General features: G+C 42.3%; 2 protein-coding genes across 3 annotated transcripts in view; one reads left to right on the top strand and one right to left on the bottom strand.

The window, feature by feature from the left end:
* The window catches only part of ADAM17 (ADAM metallopeptidase domain 17), a 29,437-nt gene extending 26,072 nt beyond the window's left edge, over positions 1-3,365 (top strand). For both annotated transcript variants that reach the window (XM_053458831.1, XM_053458832.1), the window contains exons 14-20: positions 426-529; positions 738-869; positions 1,195-1,325; positions 1,625-1,703; positions 2,292-2,380; positions 2,572-2,628; positions 2,807-3,365. In XM_053458831.1, the coding sequence (XP_053314806.1) occupies positions 426-529; positions 738-869; positions 1,195-1,325; positions 1,625-1,703; positions 2,292-2,380; positions 2,572-2,628; positions 2,807-3,154 (940 nt within the window). In that variant the 3' untranslated portion in view covers positions 3,155-3,365. The remainder of the gene's footprint in view (positions 1-425; positions 530-737; positions 870-1,194; positions 1,326-1,624; positions 1,704-2,291; positions 2,381-2,571; positions 2,629-2,806) is intronic.
* Positions 3,366-10,588: 7,223 nt separating this feature from the next.
* On the bottom strand, positions 10,589-15,647 carry IAH1 (isoamyl acetate hydrolyzing esterase 1 (putative)). The gene is made up of 7 exons (XM_053458839.1): positions 15,521-15,647; positions 14,246-14,367; positions 13,608-13,660; positions 12,938-13,083; positions 12,259-12,420; positions 11,546-11,667; positions 10,589-11,049 (listed from the first exon to the last, which is right to left on the bottom strand). Exons 2-7 carry the CDS (start codon positions 14,291-14,293, stop codon positions 10,861-10,863), a joined length of 720 nt encoding a protein of 239 aa, XP_053314814.1. The 5' UTR covers positions 14,294-14,367; positions 15,521-15,647; the 3' UTR covers positions 10,589-10,860.
* Positions 15,648-15,750: the final 103 nt, after the last annotated feature.

Genomic DNA, 15,750 nt, shown 5'->3' with positions numbered 1-15,750 from the left:
CGCTCGGTATGGTGTTTGAGTAGCGAGCGCCACTCAAAATATCACATGATTGACAACAATGGCCGCCTCCAGGTCTGCGGGTAAAGGAAGTTTATTGGCACAAAAATCGGATAAGTAGGTTTTTTGTCAGCGCCGAGCTATATTACTAAAAACAGCACCTGTGCTCAATCCTGAAAATATATTTCATTAAGTAGTTTATTCAAACCCTGGCATGTACCGTTGGACTCAAAGGCCCCCATGTTAGCGGGCTGGAGAACTTCCAATCTAAATGAACCATACTTTTTTTATTTTTGAACCTTTTTATCCCATTAAATGTTTGTCTTAATTAATGGAACTTTGAAGGAAATAGAGCACAACTTGCACAATTCCAGAACCGAGCGCGTGCTTCGAAGCCTCTAACGGCTGACTTTCCCCGTGTGTTTTAGTGATCGGAACAGTCCGTGCTGTAAAGGATGTCAGTTTGAAACGGCCCAAAAGAAATGCCAGGAAGCCATAAATGCTACTTGCAAAGGAGAGTCCTACTGCACAGGTAAGTGGCCCCGTGGCTTCTTTTATTGTCCTTTGCATGGAACCGTTAGAATCTGTGTAGCGTCACGGCTGGTCCCTGCATTTGCACGGTAAATCATAATTTATTGTGTTAAAGTGAACATTCTGCTCCTGGATGGATACAGCGCCGGCGGGCGCTCTTTTAAGGCAGCGACTGTGATAATAGTTTGTACCCGTGTTGCTCCCCACAGGTAATAGCAGCGAATGCCCCCCACCTGGAAACGCGGCCGACGACACAGTCTGCGTCGATCTGGGGAAGTGTGTCAGCGGAGAGTGCAAACCGTTCTGTGAAATCGTGAACCTCAAGTCGTGTGCTTGTAACGGTACGATAATTATACTCCATACGTACTACCTATAAAGAATTATAAAGAATTAGGGAAAGCCGGCCGTGTCAGGAGAATGCAGCATTTGGCTAAAATCATAACCCGCAGGACACTAAACAAGACAAGCGCAGAATTTACAGTCAATGCTAGCTGTTCTGTGAGACGGGGTATCTTCCGTGTGTTTGGCAGGTAAAGAACATACATGTTATACCAAGCAGGGTAGGAACAGGGATTTGTTTAGTGGCTCAGATCCCACGTGGCTTGATCATGGGGCGGTGAGGGGAGTCATAACTTTGAAATATATATATATTTTATTTATTTACAGAGACAGAACATTCGTGTAAAGTTTGTTGTCGTGACCGCAGCAGGATGTGTACACCCTACGTGAACGCAAACGGACAGTATCTATATCTACGCAAAGGAAAGCCGTGCACCGTCGGCTTCTGTGATATGAATGTAAGTGATTCGGGACCAGCTCCGCATCCATGCCGTAGGAGCAAGCCCCGTAACCCTGTTCTCGTGGGTTTATCTATCACGTCAGCGTTTTGGGACACGTTAAGCATTGTCGTTTAAACAATAATATAAAATAAAAGATAACCCTAATGGAGTCCTCACTTAACTCTTCCCATGCTGGACTAGTCGCTTGCCCTCCACACGTTTATTTAAGTGTATTTCTAAGGAGCAATGATCATTCATTGTTGGTAATCGTTGCCATTCTGTCTTGATGCCGTTAACATGTCTCTCGTTTCATGTAGGGAAAGTGCGAGAAGCAGGTACAAGATGTCATTGAGAGGCTTTGGGACTTTATTGATAAACTCAGCATCAACACGTTGGGTATGTGTGTTCTGTTATGTATTTTTGGTTTCGGGGTATCCTGGGGCAGCACCCCCAGCCGCCCCACCGGGCTTCCCTTCTGCCAAGTGTCAGATTATCCCAGCGCTTCGCTTTTTAAGGACATTCGGCACAGAGGGGAAACGATAGAAGTTGGCACAGCCTCCATAGTATTAGCACTTCTTACCCTAAATAAACCCACGTAACTGTGTTCACATGAGCAATATTACATATATATTTCTCATGTGTATTCTGTGGGGTAGCTATCATCGTTTTCTCTGAAATCCTCAAAAATATTCCCCCCACTATGTTATCCCTCATCTATAATTACACTGCTGTTTGGTGAAATTTAGGAGAGAATTCTGGTTTTAACAACTTCTGATTTGGATCTCGGCTTGCCTGCAGTAAAATAATGTTACTTTTCAACTACAAGTCTTCAACTACATTGCAAACAAAAGCTTTTAAGCATTTATTAATTAATTCTAATAAATGAAGTTGCTTCAGCAGTTCCCCGTTAAATAGTTATTCGGTTATGAATCTTGGTGTTATCTTCCTTCCTAGAGTTATTGGATATGATTTCTTTACTTCCAGGGAAGTTCTTGGCAGATAACATCGTAGGATCCGTCATTGTCTTCTCTCTGGTGTTCTGGATCCCGCTCAGTATTCTTGTCCACTGTGTGGTAAGTAATAGTTTGCTGTTTGGCAATTTCCTTTTTTTTTTTGCGACGTTTAAGCTTACCATGCCATATCTGTTTAGTCCGGTTTCTTTATGTAATAAAACATATATAACTGTTTTTTGGGTTTTTTTTGCATTAACCATGATTAAAAGTTCTTATATTTTCTTATATTTTTTCTAATTCCAACTTTTTAGGATAAGAAGTTAGACAGGCAGTATGAAGAGAACACCAAGTCGTTATTCTTACCCAGCGTAAGTTACCTTTCAGCGACTAGTTGGAGCGTAATCGACCATCGCTGATGTTAGAACATTGTCATATACATTCTCGTCTCGACTCTTCCCAGCCCCGTACCTTAAACATTAGCCCTCCCCTGCCAAATGTATGCATTAAACATTAAAAAAATCACTTTTTTTTTTTTCCCCCTGATAGAATGTGGAAATGCTGAGCAGCATGGACTCAGCTCCGGTGCGTATTGTCAAGCCATTTCCGTCCTCCCAGCCCGCTCCACGGTTCCAGGGTCTACAGCAAGCTCCAATAACACCGTTATCTGCCTCCACCTCCAAGCTAGACCACCAAAGAATGGACACGATTCAGGAGGACTCCAGTACGGACTCTCACCTCGATGATCAGTTTGATGAGGACCCTTTCCCTAATAGTGGGTCTCCAGCCAAATCATTTGAAGATCTCACCGATAACCCAGTTATCAGGAGCGAGAAGGCATCATCCTTCAAGTTACAGCGCCAGGGCCGCGTAGACAGCAAGGAGACAGAGTGCTGATATGGTGTGGAATGAACACTGACAATCATCTCATTCATTCTAAACGGCAGGCGGACAGGGTTACTTTGGATGGAATTCCTGACCAAAAATCATGCGCCCCAAAAGGACAAATTCCAAGGGCTCCGTGACGCTGGCTGCCGCTTCTGAGACCCTCAAGTGTTCTGTGTAAGAAATGTGCAATGTAACCGTGTGCCTTGGTATCCTTCAAAAATCCTAGTCCACAAACAAATAGAAAACGGAAAGCAGGTTAAAGAAGGGGTAGCCAAACCTCATCGCCCCAAGGCCTCCATCTGCTTGTTTTATTGCCTCCCTGCTAAGCTGCCCCCCGTAAATCGATGCGTTACACTTTCTGTATATTGCCAATATTTAAAGAGAATGTGCGAAAATAACTTAAGGGATAAATGGATGTGTATTCTAAAAACAAAAAAATAAACCTCACTTCTTTGAGCCATAAAACACACATTTCACTGCACAGTCACCAATAGCGCATAAGCCGTGAGCTTGTGTATATCGTTAATAGTTTGTAAATAGCTCAGATAACGTATTGGGGTCTTTCTCAGGGGGATCCGTTAAGGCTGGTTAGTCAAACATTAGTCAAACTCTGCCAGCGGATGACCCAGGGATGCTACGCTTTCCATTCAGTATCGTCTGTTCACCTTGATAAAATCAGACATGCCTCTCTGTTTTAATCAAATGATAATTCCAGCGCGTACCAAGTTGCATCATTTCCAAAAGATCTTTGCAAATCCTTGTGCCAATGAGCGGGGTTTTCATTCTCCTAATCATTCTGGGTATGATTTATGCATTTCATAGCTTCTGTGTGCTCAGCGATAATAACCGTGTCTTGTGAGTACCCCATTGCCCCCTCTTTTCTTTGTCATTGCGAGTGACCTTGTCACTGTACCATCATTCCCCAGTTATAGAGGAGGCCTGGCAAGGGTGAGTACAGCGGAAGTGGGTTCTGTGATGTCAGTGGGTTCCGGTCAAAGCCCCCCCGACAATGTTCTTGCCTAACAAGAGAACTCCTCAAAAGTCATGAAAACTTTTTTTCTTCTTCAGAATATTCCACTTAGATTTGTTCTTTTGCATTATTTAATACACTGCCTTTACTAATCTGTTTCTTTTGAACGTTTGTATAATTTTATACGTTTAACGTATGAAATTTTGAATTATCGTGGGTATATAGTCCTCTATACGACGGCTCCTGCTTATTCCCCTTCGATGCGCACAACCACCACACCAAAACCATATTTATCATTGCTTTAATAAACTCTCGGCATTCTGTTACGAAAAGCCTTGATGCGGTGCTCATTATTAGCGATATAAAGGAAATCTAATAGTAATTAACTAGTAGTTCATTTATTCCTTCTGATTGGTTGAAGGTGATTGGTTCTGGCAGCTTTAGAATTGAGAAGAATGGGGTAAGTCTGAGTAGTGATTGATTACGCAGGTTTTTGTAATGATCTCATTTTTACAACAAAGCACAAGCTATAGGTAGTTTTAATAAATGAATGCCAAGTTCTGTAGGTGGCCATTCCCCTTTATGAAAAGGAAAGGGGTGTTAAATGAGTTTCATATTTTTAAGAATGGGGAAAAAATTATGTTTATTTTTTTAAGCCAGTGTAGTGAAACGGAATAAACCAGCAGGTGCCACAGTTCAAAAACACTCGTTCTTCACTTGCTTTTACCCCCCCCCCCCATAAATAGTCTCTTTCTTGGAGGTGCTTGGAACTGGTCCCTTTATTATTTTTTTTTTGTGCGTATTTATGAATTAAATTAACACCTTCCTCTTGAGTGTTTTAGTGGAAACCAGGCACTAGTTTAAAACTCACTTGAGTACACTTCCTACTCGTGCTTTACTCGACTCCCGTTGTAGCCAGCACATGTGCCATTGAAATACATTCGCTACATAGCATGTGTAGGACGTATATGTCAGTAGTTCTAGTAGCAAAATAAAGGACAGATTTGCTTGCGGTAAAATGCAAAAAAAAAAAAAAATGAAAAAATTGAAAATGGACTCCAATATGTGCTACAAAAAATATCAAGCTGCACCGTTCCTTTAAAGCATTGAATCCAGCAAGTCTATGATGGCGGGAGAAGAGGTACTGCTGGGAAACGAGCTTTCACGGAATCTCCTTCCAAAGCATTGTGTCATGGTTTCATTCATTCATTCAGCATCATCATTTCATTCATTAGTAATTATTTTCTTTTGTCTGCATCTTCTGTTTCTTAGAATGAATCGCTGCCTTTACCCTAATCATACTTTCCCCGTTAGCTGTTTTGTTTTATATAACGGGGACAGTTCTGAGTTAGAACTTTATCTGCCGATGTAATTAGTAGTCATTTTTAAATCTCAATTTCCCTCGCTCTGTACTTCGAAGCACTAATATTTTTCCCGAGTAACTGATAACTGTGCCGAGTTAGCCGTGCCCCGCCACGCAACCTGTATCTGTAAGCACTGTGTGGCTGGAAGTCCTCTGCTATATTGTAAACATATATTAAATATTGTAATTAGCAAACTACTTTTTTTTCTGTAAAAATTGCCGTTATTGTTTTTTGTTACATCGAAAAAACAAAGCCCTAGGATCCCAAGGCTTGCTTTAGATGTTAAATGTGCGGAGTTTGGCGAATGTCTGTATGAGAGCGTTTCAAGCAGCGTGGGTTTTTTTTTTTTTTTTTATCGAGGTGTATATTTCTTACTTGAAATGTTTCAATATTAAAAATTGGCGAGCTTTTTTTGTGATAAAATGACAGTAAAAGCAGTGTTTTTTAAACCAATAAACTGAGTAACTCCTTGTTCTTTGAGTCATTCTTTGTCTTACTGTAAATGACTGCAATTAGCCTAAAGAGGGGTAATAAATTGCACTGATTTAAGAAATATGGCTGCTACAGGAGCTTTTTCATGGGATGTCTATGATAAATAGTGCTTAGTTTCAAGGATTTATATGCAGTCCCTATATGTGTATCTTTATTTCTAATGGGGTCCAGGTGGGACCCTCTGCTGTTGAGCCTCTGTAGATATGATTTTGGACACACAGTAGGTGGCCATGCAGCTCCTCATGTGGTAAGCAGACATCATGGATTGACTAGAAGGTCTATAAGACCATTGCATGCAGGGCCATCTTAACAGCATTGTAGGCCCTGGGCAAAGCAATGCACTGGGGGCCCCTACCTCCCCCCAAATATATACACATACACTGCGCTTACACAACAGCAATATTTGGACACTGACACAATTTATTTTTTTTGGACTGTTTACCAAAATAAAGTCCAGTCTTTTAGCTTTAACCCCTTAAGGACCGGGCTCATTTTTCGTTTTGTACCCTGTGGGACCGCAGCTGTTTTGACACTTTTGTGGTGCTTGTGTTCAGCTGTAATTTTCTCCTCACCCATTTAGTGTACCCACAAAAGTTATATATTGTTTTTTTCAGGACAAGATGGGCTTTCTTCGGATACCATTATTTTGATCGTATCATCTTATTGAAAAAAAACACATTTTATGACTTTTATTTGAAAAATCTTTTACTCACCTAAAAAAGCAAGTAAAAAAACTAGCTAAATAGATTCTACTACTTGTCCTGAGTTTAGAAATACCCAATGTTTTTATGTTTTTTTGCTGTTTTTTGTAAGTTATAGGGCAATAAGTACAAGCAGCGTTTTATGATTTCCAAATCTTTTTTAACAAATCTGCCTCCATCTCCTCTTTGGAAGATCTTTGAAGCCGGTTAACTCAATTTAACCCCCTCAAACCATATATTTTTGAAAACTAGACACCCCAGGGTATTCCAAATGCTGCTATTTTAACCCTTTCCATGCACCAATTATAGAACTACACTTTGTCAAACTTTGTAATAGTCATTTTTTTTATTTTTTTTTTTTCACACAAATTGTACTTTAGTTATAGATATACAGGTCCTGATATTTGTCACTGTAAAACAACCCCCTAATATGTGTTCAGGAACATCTCCTGAGTACAGCGATACCCCACATGCATGGGTTTGTCAGATTGTTTGGCTGGTAAAAGGCTACTTTTGGGGCATGCGTAATCCAGGTGGTCATTTGGTCATTCTGCCTCCATCTCCTCTTTGGAATATCTTTGAAGCCGGTTAACTCAATTTAACCCATTCAAACCATATATTTTTGAAAACTAGACACCCCAGGGTATTCCAAATGCTGTTATTTTAACCCTTTCCATGCACCAATTATAGAACTACACTTTGTCAAACTTTGTAATAGTATTTTTTTTCCACACGAATTGTACTTTAGTTATAGATATACAGGTTCTGGTATATGCCACTGTCAAACAACACCCCAATGTGTGTTAAGGAACATCTCCTGAGTGCAGTGATACCCCACATGCATGGGTTTGTCCATTTAAAATGCCACATTTGGGAAGTGCGCTTTTTTTCTCCATTTTGGTCAGTCTGTACCTATGCCCTATCTTTGAGCTTGGCCACTCCAATTTACCCCATCAGCCATTTTTTTATATATTAGACACCCCTTGGGTATTTGAAGTGCTTTTATTTTAACTCTTTGTTGAGATTTTTGAGAAATTTTAGCACTTGCTCAAAATAATAAACTTTATTTTTTTATTTTATTTTATTTTTTTAATACTTTTTTTATATTTTTTTTTACACATTTTGCAATGTACTGGATGGTTCATCTAGTGACATCAGTGCATAATTATTTTTAAATGTTAGCACATTTTTTTTAAAATTTTTTTTCCATTTTTTATTTTTTTTTTTATTTTTTTTTAATATTTTACCAATCACATAGTGATTAGAAAGCTGGGCTCCATTGACTTGCATGGTTGAATGCAGTACCTGTATTCAACCTGCAAGTGGAGCCAGAGTTCTCTAGAGGGTCTGGAGACCGTCTAGCTAACTCTGTCATCTTTATTGTTTATTTTCCCGGGCCGCCGCCATCTTGCTTGATGGCGAAGATCACCGGCAGCTGCGGCTGTGACCGCTCTCCGGAGCGGTCACAGCCCATCCAAAGGTAAGTGTTTGGTGTCGCTGGATGCCTCCTGATCGAGGCATTCCAGCGACACCATTTAAGTTTAGGAGGCGATCGTCGATCGCCTCCTAAACGCTTTTAAAACGGGCGTCCGCCGCCATACAATGTATGGCGGCTGTTGAAGCCCCGGGGAGGGGCCAGACATGGCCCCCGATGCCGATCTCGGCGTTACTGAATGCCTCGACATCGAGGCATTACAGTAACACCGTTTAAGCGAAGAAAGTGATCGTTGATCACTTTCTAAGCTTATTTTATTTTATGACGGTTCAGGACCGTCAAAGGTCATTTAGCGACCTTCATGTCATGACGGTCCTGAACCGGCAAAGGTCGCGAAGGGGTTAAATTGAGGGTATTCACATCCAAAATGGTGGAAAAGTAATTGGACAATTGGCTCAAAAGTTGTCTCATGGACAGGTGTGGGCTATTCCTTCGTTATTTCTTCATCAGGTAAAAGGTTGAAGCATTTAAAAGGTCTGGAGTTGATTCGAGTTGTGGCATTCACATTTGGAAGCTGTCGCTTGCTGGGCGTCCATGGAAGACAACAGTGGTGGGTGAACCTTTCCACGGTAAAGAAAACCCCCTCCAGGAGGAAGGCGGATCATTATCCACGTCTACCATAACGAGAAGACTTCACGAGAGGCGATTTACACCACTTCAATTTGGTGGACCAAGTCAAATACTGGACTCGAACTACTCGGCCTCCCCAAAAGCTACAAAATACAGGTTGTGTGCACACTTATCACTCAATATAACAATGTGACAAAAATAACTTTCTATGTATACTTTCGTAAGTAACATTGCAGTTAACGTCTATTGTAAACTGGCATTCCTTTTGGCTGCGCGGTCGCCATGATGTCTCCTCAGCCTCAAACTGTCTGCCAGAGGCAAAACTGCAAAAATAAACTGCAAAAATACCATTTTTTCCAGCCTCGATTGAAAATCATTATTGCGACTTTCTAGCATTCAGTTAATTTTAATATTTTTATTAAAATAAAATCAAAATGAAGTGTTTCTTATTATGTCTCTCTCTATACTTCACAGCATCTAAAACCATAATGTTTTTCCTTTTGCAAACGGAAGGTCTGCAGAGATGTTCACCGGTTTTCCAAATTGTTCCTTCATTTTTAACAAGCGGCTGTAGGACCAGAGAACATGGATTTGTCTTTCTCCCATTAGCCCTGGGTTTGGAACATGCTAGGGCTAATTCAGGTTATTTCACATTAATGGGGCCAGTTGGTGATGGGAAGCTGTAGGTGCCGTGATGTCCTTTTAATGCCTAGGAGCGTTAATCCTTGTAAGCGCACGGTATCTGAATTGGTAAGTAAAACATATAGATATACATGCCATCCCTTGACTCTTAATAAGTAAGAGGGTCTCTCTGCTTAGGTTTGTGTATGTATGTGAAAATGTATGGTGTTAGAGTGAGTTTGATAGGATAGGCGTATTAGTTGTAGAGGGGGAGATACATATATGCACTCACACATGGTGACACGGTGCTTCTGACATGTGGCATTGTCGGACCCTTATTGCTTCCTGCAACAAAATGAGGTTTTATGGTTCCCAATAGTTATACTCTGCTGGCTGATATTTTTTTTTTTTTTTTTCCCAGATGGAATTGTTGAATGGATCCCTGTTTACCCATAATAAAAATAAGCCTGGGGTAAGATGGAATTCTCAAATGTTTTTTACATTTTGCGAGTGGCATTATAATTATTATTTAATTATATCGCACCATCGTATTCAATAAATGGTAAATGGTTTTGTTGGCATCCCCTCTCTGCCTCTCCACAACGGACCGGATCCTACAGAAATCAGTTATCTGCCCCACCGGCCCATTTATACCATGGAGAACTCTCCCCCGTCAACAAAGCCTCTATCGCTCTGTAACTTATCTTCCAAATGTATTCTTCAGAGCCGAAGCGCTGATATATAATAGCTTCCCCCAAAGGTCGCCAAATTTGCTTTGGATCTAGGAGCCCGTTTTCTTTTTCCGTCACCAATCATGTTTTTATTTTCATATATTACTCCCTGGACTGCAGTTTAAGGATATTTATTGGGGGAACACAACATAAAAACCCAGCGTTCTCCAGTGCCGCTCCACTCTGTACAATTTCGCGAAAGAGTAGTATTTGGCCGCACATCTAGCTGGCCATGTGTGTCATTTAGTGACCTCTGACCTTAGATCGCCAAGGCTTTTTTTTTTCCAAAGTCTGGCCCTCGGTGGTATAATGCGACCATCTAACAATGGAAAAAAGACTTCTTGGTGACCGCTAGAATTATCTGTGTTTGCTTATTGCTGGGGGTCTCTTCTGAACCAAATTAGTTAGGTTAGAGATTAGAGCGCCTGAAGAAGTCAGCACATGATAGTTTCTGTTATCATCGACATCCCGATATACCTGACCAAACGCACAGGGTTGAGACGTTTTGATTTTTATTAATATCTGCTATTGTACTGTAAAGGAAAAGAGCTCTTTATCGTATGCCCTCGGCAACCGCTACATATACCGCCATCTGATGCAAAAGAAAATGTTGGATTGAGTTTCTAAGGTCGGTGCTTCTGCAATCAAGGGTTGGATATTTCTCCTGATATCTGTTTCGCTTCCCAGTCAATTAACTTCATTGAGATTTCAGCTTCGTCATCATCATTCATTATAGAATAGTAACGGCAGGACGGGCTGTGCAACGAAGCTCTACGGCTCTGCATTCTTATCCTGGAGCAGAGAGGCGTCTGGATTCAGACAGTCGACGTCGTTCCAGTAGGGCAGAATGAAGGGCAGGGTAGACAGCTTCTTCTCAAGGATCGACCAGAGATGGGACTCCACAAAGCGGTTGCCTTCATCGGATAGATGAAGCCCATCTGACAGATACGCGGTGTAGTCCTGCAAGAAGAAGAGAGGAAACAAAACGCTAACATTCTATTTATCAGCAGCCACGATGAGTTATAAGCGTCAGTTATATCCTATATCCCCCAACAGCCCAGAAGTTCCACAGAACGCAGCTTGTAATACATTTTTGCTGCACATTCCAATTTGTTTTCAGCGTACCAAAAGAAAAAAAGAGAGAAGATAAATTACTTTGAAGGCAGAAAAGTAAATATTTCAAAAAAATACATTTTGGGGAGAATGCAAAATTATATGCAATGATAATGTACCACCTATATGCAGAAGTCACACTGATCTATATCCCCCTCTCCTGATCTCCCGCCACCTGCTCCTGACATACGTCTAACTGCGACAACTCCACTATCCAACCAACTGACCAAGTTCACTGCCTTGGTGTCACATTTGATTCTGCTCTCTCCTCGCCAGTCCCTCGCCAAATCCTGCCGGTAATGAAATATAAAACGTTCAATATTGGAATCAGAGCTCTTCTTACCAGATCTCCTTCCTGCATTTGGGTCCATAAATCCAGACACTCCGTCCCACATTCCGCAGCAACCTGAACGCAGGCCTTGGCATATTCCCCCGCGACGGCGTTCAAGCGATTCAGCTTACAACCTTGGGAACAACGTTAGACGTCCATTGTGATATTATTTAACTTATTAATAGTAACAATAAACTCTGTAAATACTGATAAGTTTACAGAAATCCAGGAGACACATTCTAAACACTTCATCTCATTCGACTTTATTATACATCATGAAGGGCCAAGCCCAGCGAGCCCAATGAATAGCTGTGAGAAGTTTATCTGAATTAACAATGCATTATGCAGGGTCGGCTCCTCCATCTAACAAGAGATCCTCACTGCGGCTGTCATTTTATAATCCGTAGCGAAGAATTAACTCGCCACCACGTAACACTCATGGCTTAATATGGGAGTGGGAGTTCCAGCTCACAGTTCTGGTATCTTTTATAAGGAATGAAACAATGAAAGAGTAACAATGACAAACACCCGGAATTATCTGGGTTTTCTAACATTGACCAAAGTCGCCCGTGTACTTGGGTTAGCGGTGCCGCTTCAAGTGTTGCCAAGTAGAGGACATGTTCTATCCGCCAAAGCTGCTCTTTGTTCTCAGACATCTACTGGGAACGGAGGAATGTATTATTTACTGCGAGAATCAGACACTTTATACAGCGGCCGGGAGTCACCTTTTCCATGACACTGTTTTTCCCAGGATGGCTCGTGGAGAGGAGGAGGACTGATCAGGATAATCCGATCTCCGGCGACGTCGATGGACTTCAGATACTGAATCATGCTCCGTAGGTTGTCCGCATACTCCTCCAACGGGACATGCTGCTGGGGGTTCTCCTCTGTTTAGGGAGAGAATAAGAATTATCATCAGACTTCCTTCCCTGCAGCTTTAAACTATAGTGAAGAACCACGGAAACCATTTCCAGACGACACCAGTTTTAAAGCACGGTAACCAATGTTTGGGGGTTTTATTAGAAGATGTGTATTATTGTCCACCTGCCTGTTTTTATTATTTCAGTGCACATTTGACTTTAACTTGAGACTGATACTTTCCTTCAAAACTATTACTCCTGAAATGTTAAGTTATTACTGCTTTAAACGCAGGATACTCGGTTGTTAAGGACATTTACACCATAGTTTTTCTCTAAATATTTAAACTTGAACTATCTACAGGCTGCCAGCTGCCATTCACCGGCCGCCGGCATGTTACGGGACTTAATTGCCATGATGGTCATTGAGCGGCAGAGGAGGGCGAAGGCCTGGAGACCGGGAGTTCTCCCGTTATCGCTAAGACTAGAAATGGCCGTCCTCGTATAAAATGACTGTTCCGCTGTATAAACGAGCGCAGGGTTTTACCTTTCAAGGAACAGTCATTAGCACCAAAGAATACGGTCACCGCAGCCACGTTTCCAGAACAGCTTCTGGAGACCAGCCTCGGCAGCAGCAGTTTGGCCCATCTTGTGTTATACCCAGAGAGGCCGCGGTTGATGACATCACATTTCCTACATGAGGTAAGCAAGCAAGGGTTATCCTTAAAACACAGTAAGAGGCAGAGACAGAAAGGAGAGGTAACAGTTTATGGCGGTCTCTCTTCTGATAGCGGCTGTTATTATAAGGCGAGGTATCGGGGTATTAAGGGCAATCACTGTGTGTCTACAGGTGCAACAACGAGACAAATGGCTATTTCCATACTGTGTATCTGTGTGCTGTATACACACGTATCAGGAAGGATTGTGACACATAATCACAGGCAGTGCAGCCATTTCTAGCTATTGATTATAGAAGCATAGAATGTTCCGGCAGGTAAGACCCGTTCGGATGTCTTCTCTTCCCGTTTTCGAGACGTAGAGACTCAGCCGTTAATCGGTTCTCGGTCTTGTCTTGGATTCACGGCTATCCCATAAACGTATAATCAATACTAGGAATATGGGCCGGGGAATCGGGGATATTCACATTCCCAACATTAGGCTCGTATTTTATTTTTCAGGCTAACGTAGCACCACAGTTTTATTTTTATTACCCTTACCTGACAAGCTTATTAGCGAGTGTGGAGCCCCACGCATTCGCCTCAAAAGCAAACTAAAACGAGTGAAAAATAAAATCGCATTATAATCCCGGCCTTCATTCATGTGCTGTTCTATCCAGCGAGAGGATGAGCGCTTTCATTCACACGCACACGCAGACACCACAGGTCTTCCAAACGCAACGGATTAGTGCATCACACTGAACATTTTAATCCGAATTAACCCATTAATGAATAATAAAAACTACCCGTTTCACCATCACCAGCATCGTTTATTTCCATGACCCTCCGTGATATATGAAGCGTTGGAGATCGGAAGTTGGCACCGATTGCTTCACAACGCAATCAAGTATACGGCATGAAATACCCTTACTAAACGCCACAAAAATAGTAAAATGCGTCTTTATTTGCGACAAAACCGGCACTGGGTCCGGCTGGTATCGCCCCGTTTTGTTTGGCGGCGCTGACCACGGAATGTACTGACCACTGAATTTACAGACCAGGGACCGAGAAACAGCCTGCGGCTAATAAAATACACTTTATTATTATTATTTATACTTTTATTTAACGGACACACGCAAGATGCCCTATAATATGATGTAATAAATGGATTTCCTCCCCGGGACGCATCATTTATTTACCTGAGTTATGGAGTCTCCCAACAGAATGACGCGAGGCCAACAAATCATCCCCCGGAGTGATGGTGTACGCCGTTCCAAGAGGACAGGCGCAGGACTCGGAACAGATTATACCCCAGGAGAATCTAATACCGCAAAACAAAACATGAACAGACATTAAACCCCTGGGTCAGTTTGCGCTGCTCGCCCCTCTATGACATCATATGACACATATAGGCAGTAGGCGCGGGGAGGCGATTCCAGCATGTAAGCAGACGGCGGAAACCAAGAACCACAATGTCATCACTTTCATTTCCTAATGAAATCTTAATTTGGTTAACCCTTTCCTGAACAAGCGAGCTCAGGGCTGTGCGGATTTAGCTGGTTTTCCTCCCCAATTCACAGCGTGTTATAAGAGATATGCGGCAGATACCGGCGCGATATACACTACAGCGCAGCGAATACAGAACCAGAACTCACAGCCCCTGCTCGACACACGTTACAAGGAAAAAGTTCCGGCTGGGGGGCGGGGTGAGAAAGCTGTCATGTGACCAGCGTCAGCCAGTGGGGAGTGCGTAATTTGTGTGATGTAAACAGAGCAGCGGGTTAACACACCGGTCCGGTCACCCGGCACACCTGTTGTATCGCGAGTGTATAGTGCCTTCATATTCCGCAGCGCTGCACAACGGACATCTTCATGTCTAACTAAGTATAGGGCACGTTTCATAAATAACATGAAAAAAATACCTTTTCTCACTGCTTAACATCTCTCTATTATAAAACACCATACATCCCATGTGTCCCTGTGTAGGAGACACAGTCCTTCTCTGGGACTCAGATCCCTCTTTCCTCCCCTGTTGTCCCTCTGTTCTAGGAGCGGAGAATATTCTCTGGGTAAGAATGTATCACCTAGTTGTATAAAAGTCACAATAATGTCTATAGAAGCAGCAGGAAATATCGATCTATGGAACTGAATCTACAGAACAAATTATTCTTCCTTACATAAGCACCTAAAGGGTTAACAGACATACACAGGAAGTCTCGCTTTCCAGCCGCGCTCATGAAACTGTCCCCCGGGCCTTGTGAGAGGCAGCAAAGAATGAGTTAATGGTTTGCCTGAGTGGAACAGCACCTTTACCTGCCGACGCGGCATCATTCACCTACCCGCCAACCGACACAGAATCACTCACCCACCAACACGTTATCGCTCACCTACTGACGTGCTTTTACTCACCTAAACAATTAACCCTTCAATTCCATTCCCTAAAAACATCACTTAATACACTAAAGTGTATTAACCAGCTATGAACGGGACAGAAAAACTAATAAACTCCCAACGAGTTTCACCGGCACGGTCAGGGTTAATGAAGGTGAACGGGCCGAAGACTGAAGCCGTGCGGGATCCAAATCTAACGTCATCGCTCCAGCCGGTTTATTCGATGCATATATTGAGGCGATTGGGAAGCGATGAATCCACCGTGATTCTCTGCAATTACTTTAGAGTCACATCGCCGCCTCTTGGGCCAACT

Source organism: Spea bombifrons, chromosome 3 (assembly GCF_027358695.1).
Source record: "Spea bombifrons isolate aSpeBom1 chromosome 3, aSpeBom1.2.pri, whole genome shotgun sequence".
NCBI lineage: Eukaryota > Metazoa > Chordata > Amphibia > Anura > Pelobatidae > Spea > Spea bombifrons.
Note: the sequence above shows the minus strand (reverse complement) of the source record. Positions and strands in the feature narration are given on the sequence as shown.

Bases quoted from the DNA above. Each gene is read 5' to 3' on its own strand.
- IAH1 (XM_053458839.1), bottom strand. From the start codon at position 14,293: ATGATTTGTTGGCCTCGCGTCATTCTGTTGGGAGACTCCATAACTCAG. The intron at 13,661-14,245 runs GTAAATAAATGA...CACTCGTTTTAG, and splicing joins TGGGAGACTCCATAACTCAG to TTTGCTTTTGAGGCGAATGC. The intron at 11,668-12,258 runs GTGACTCCCGGC...GTTGTTCCCAAG, and splicing joins AAAACAGTGTCATGGAAAAG to GTTGTAAGCTGAATCGCTTG.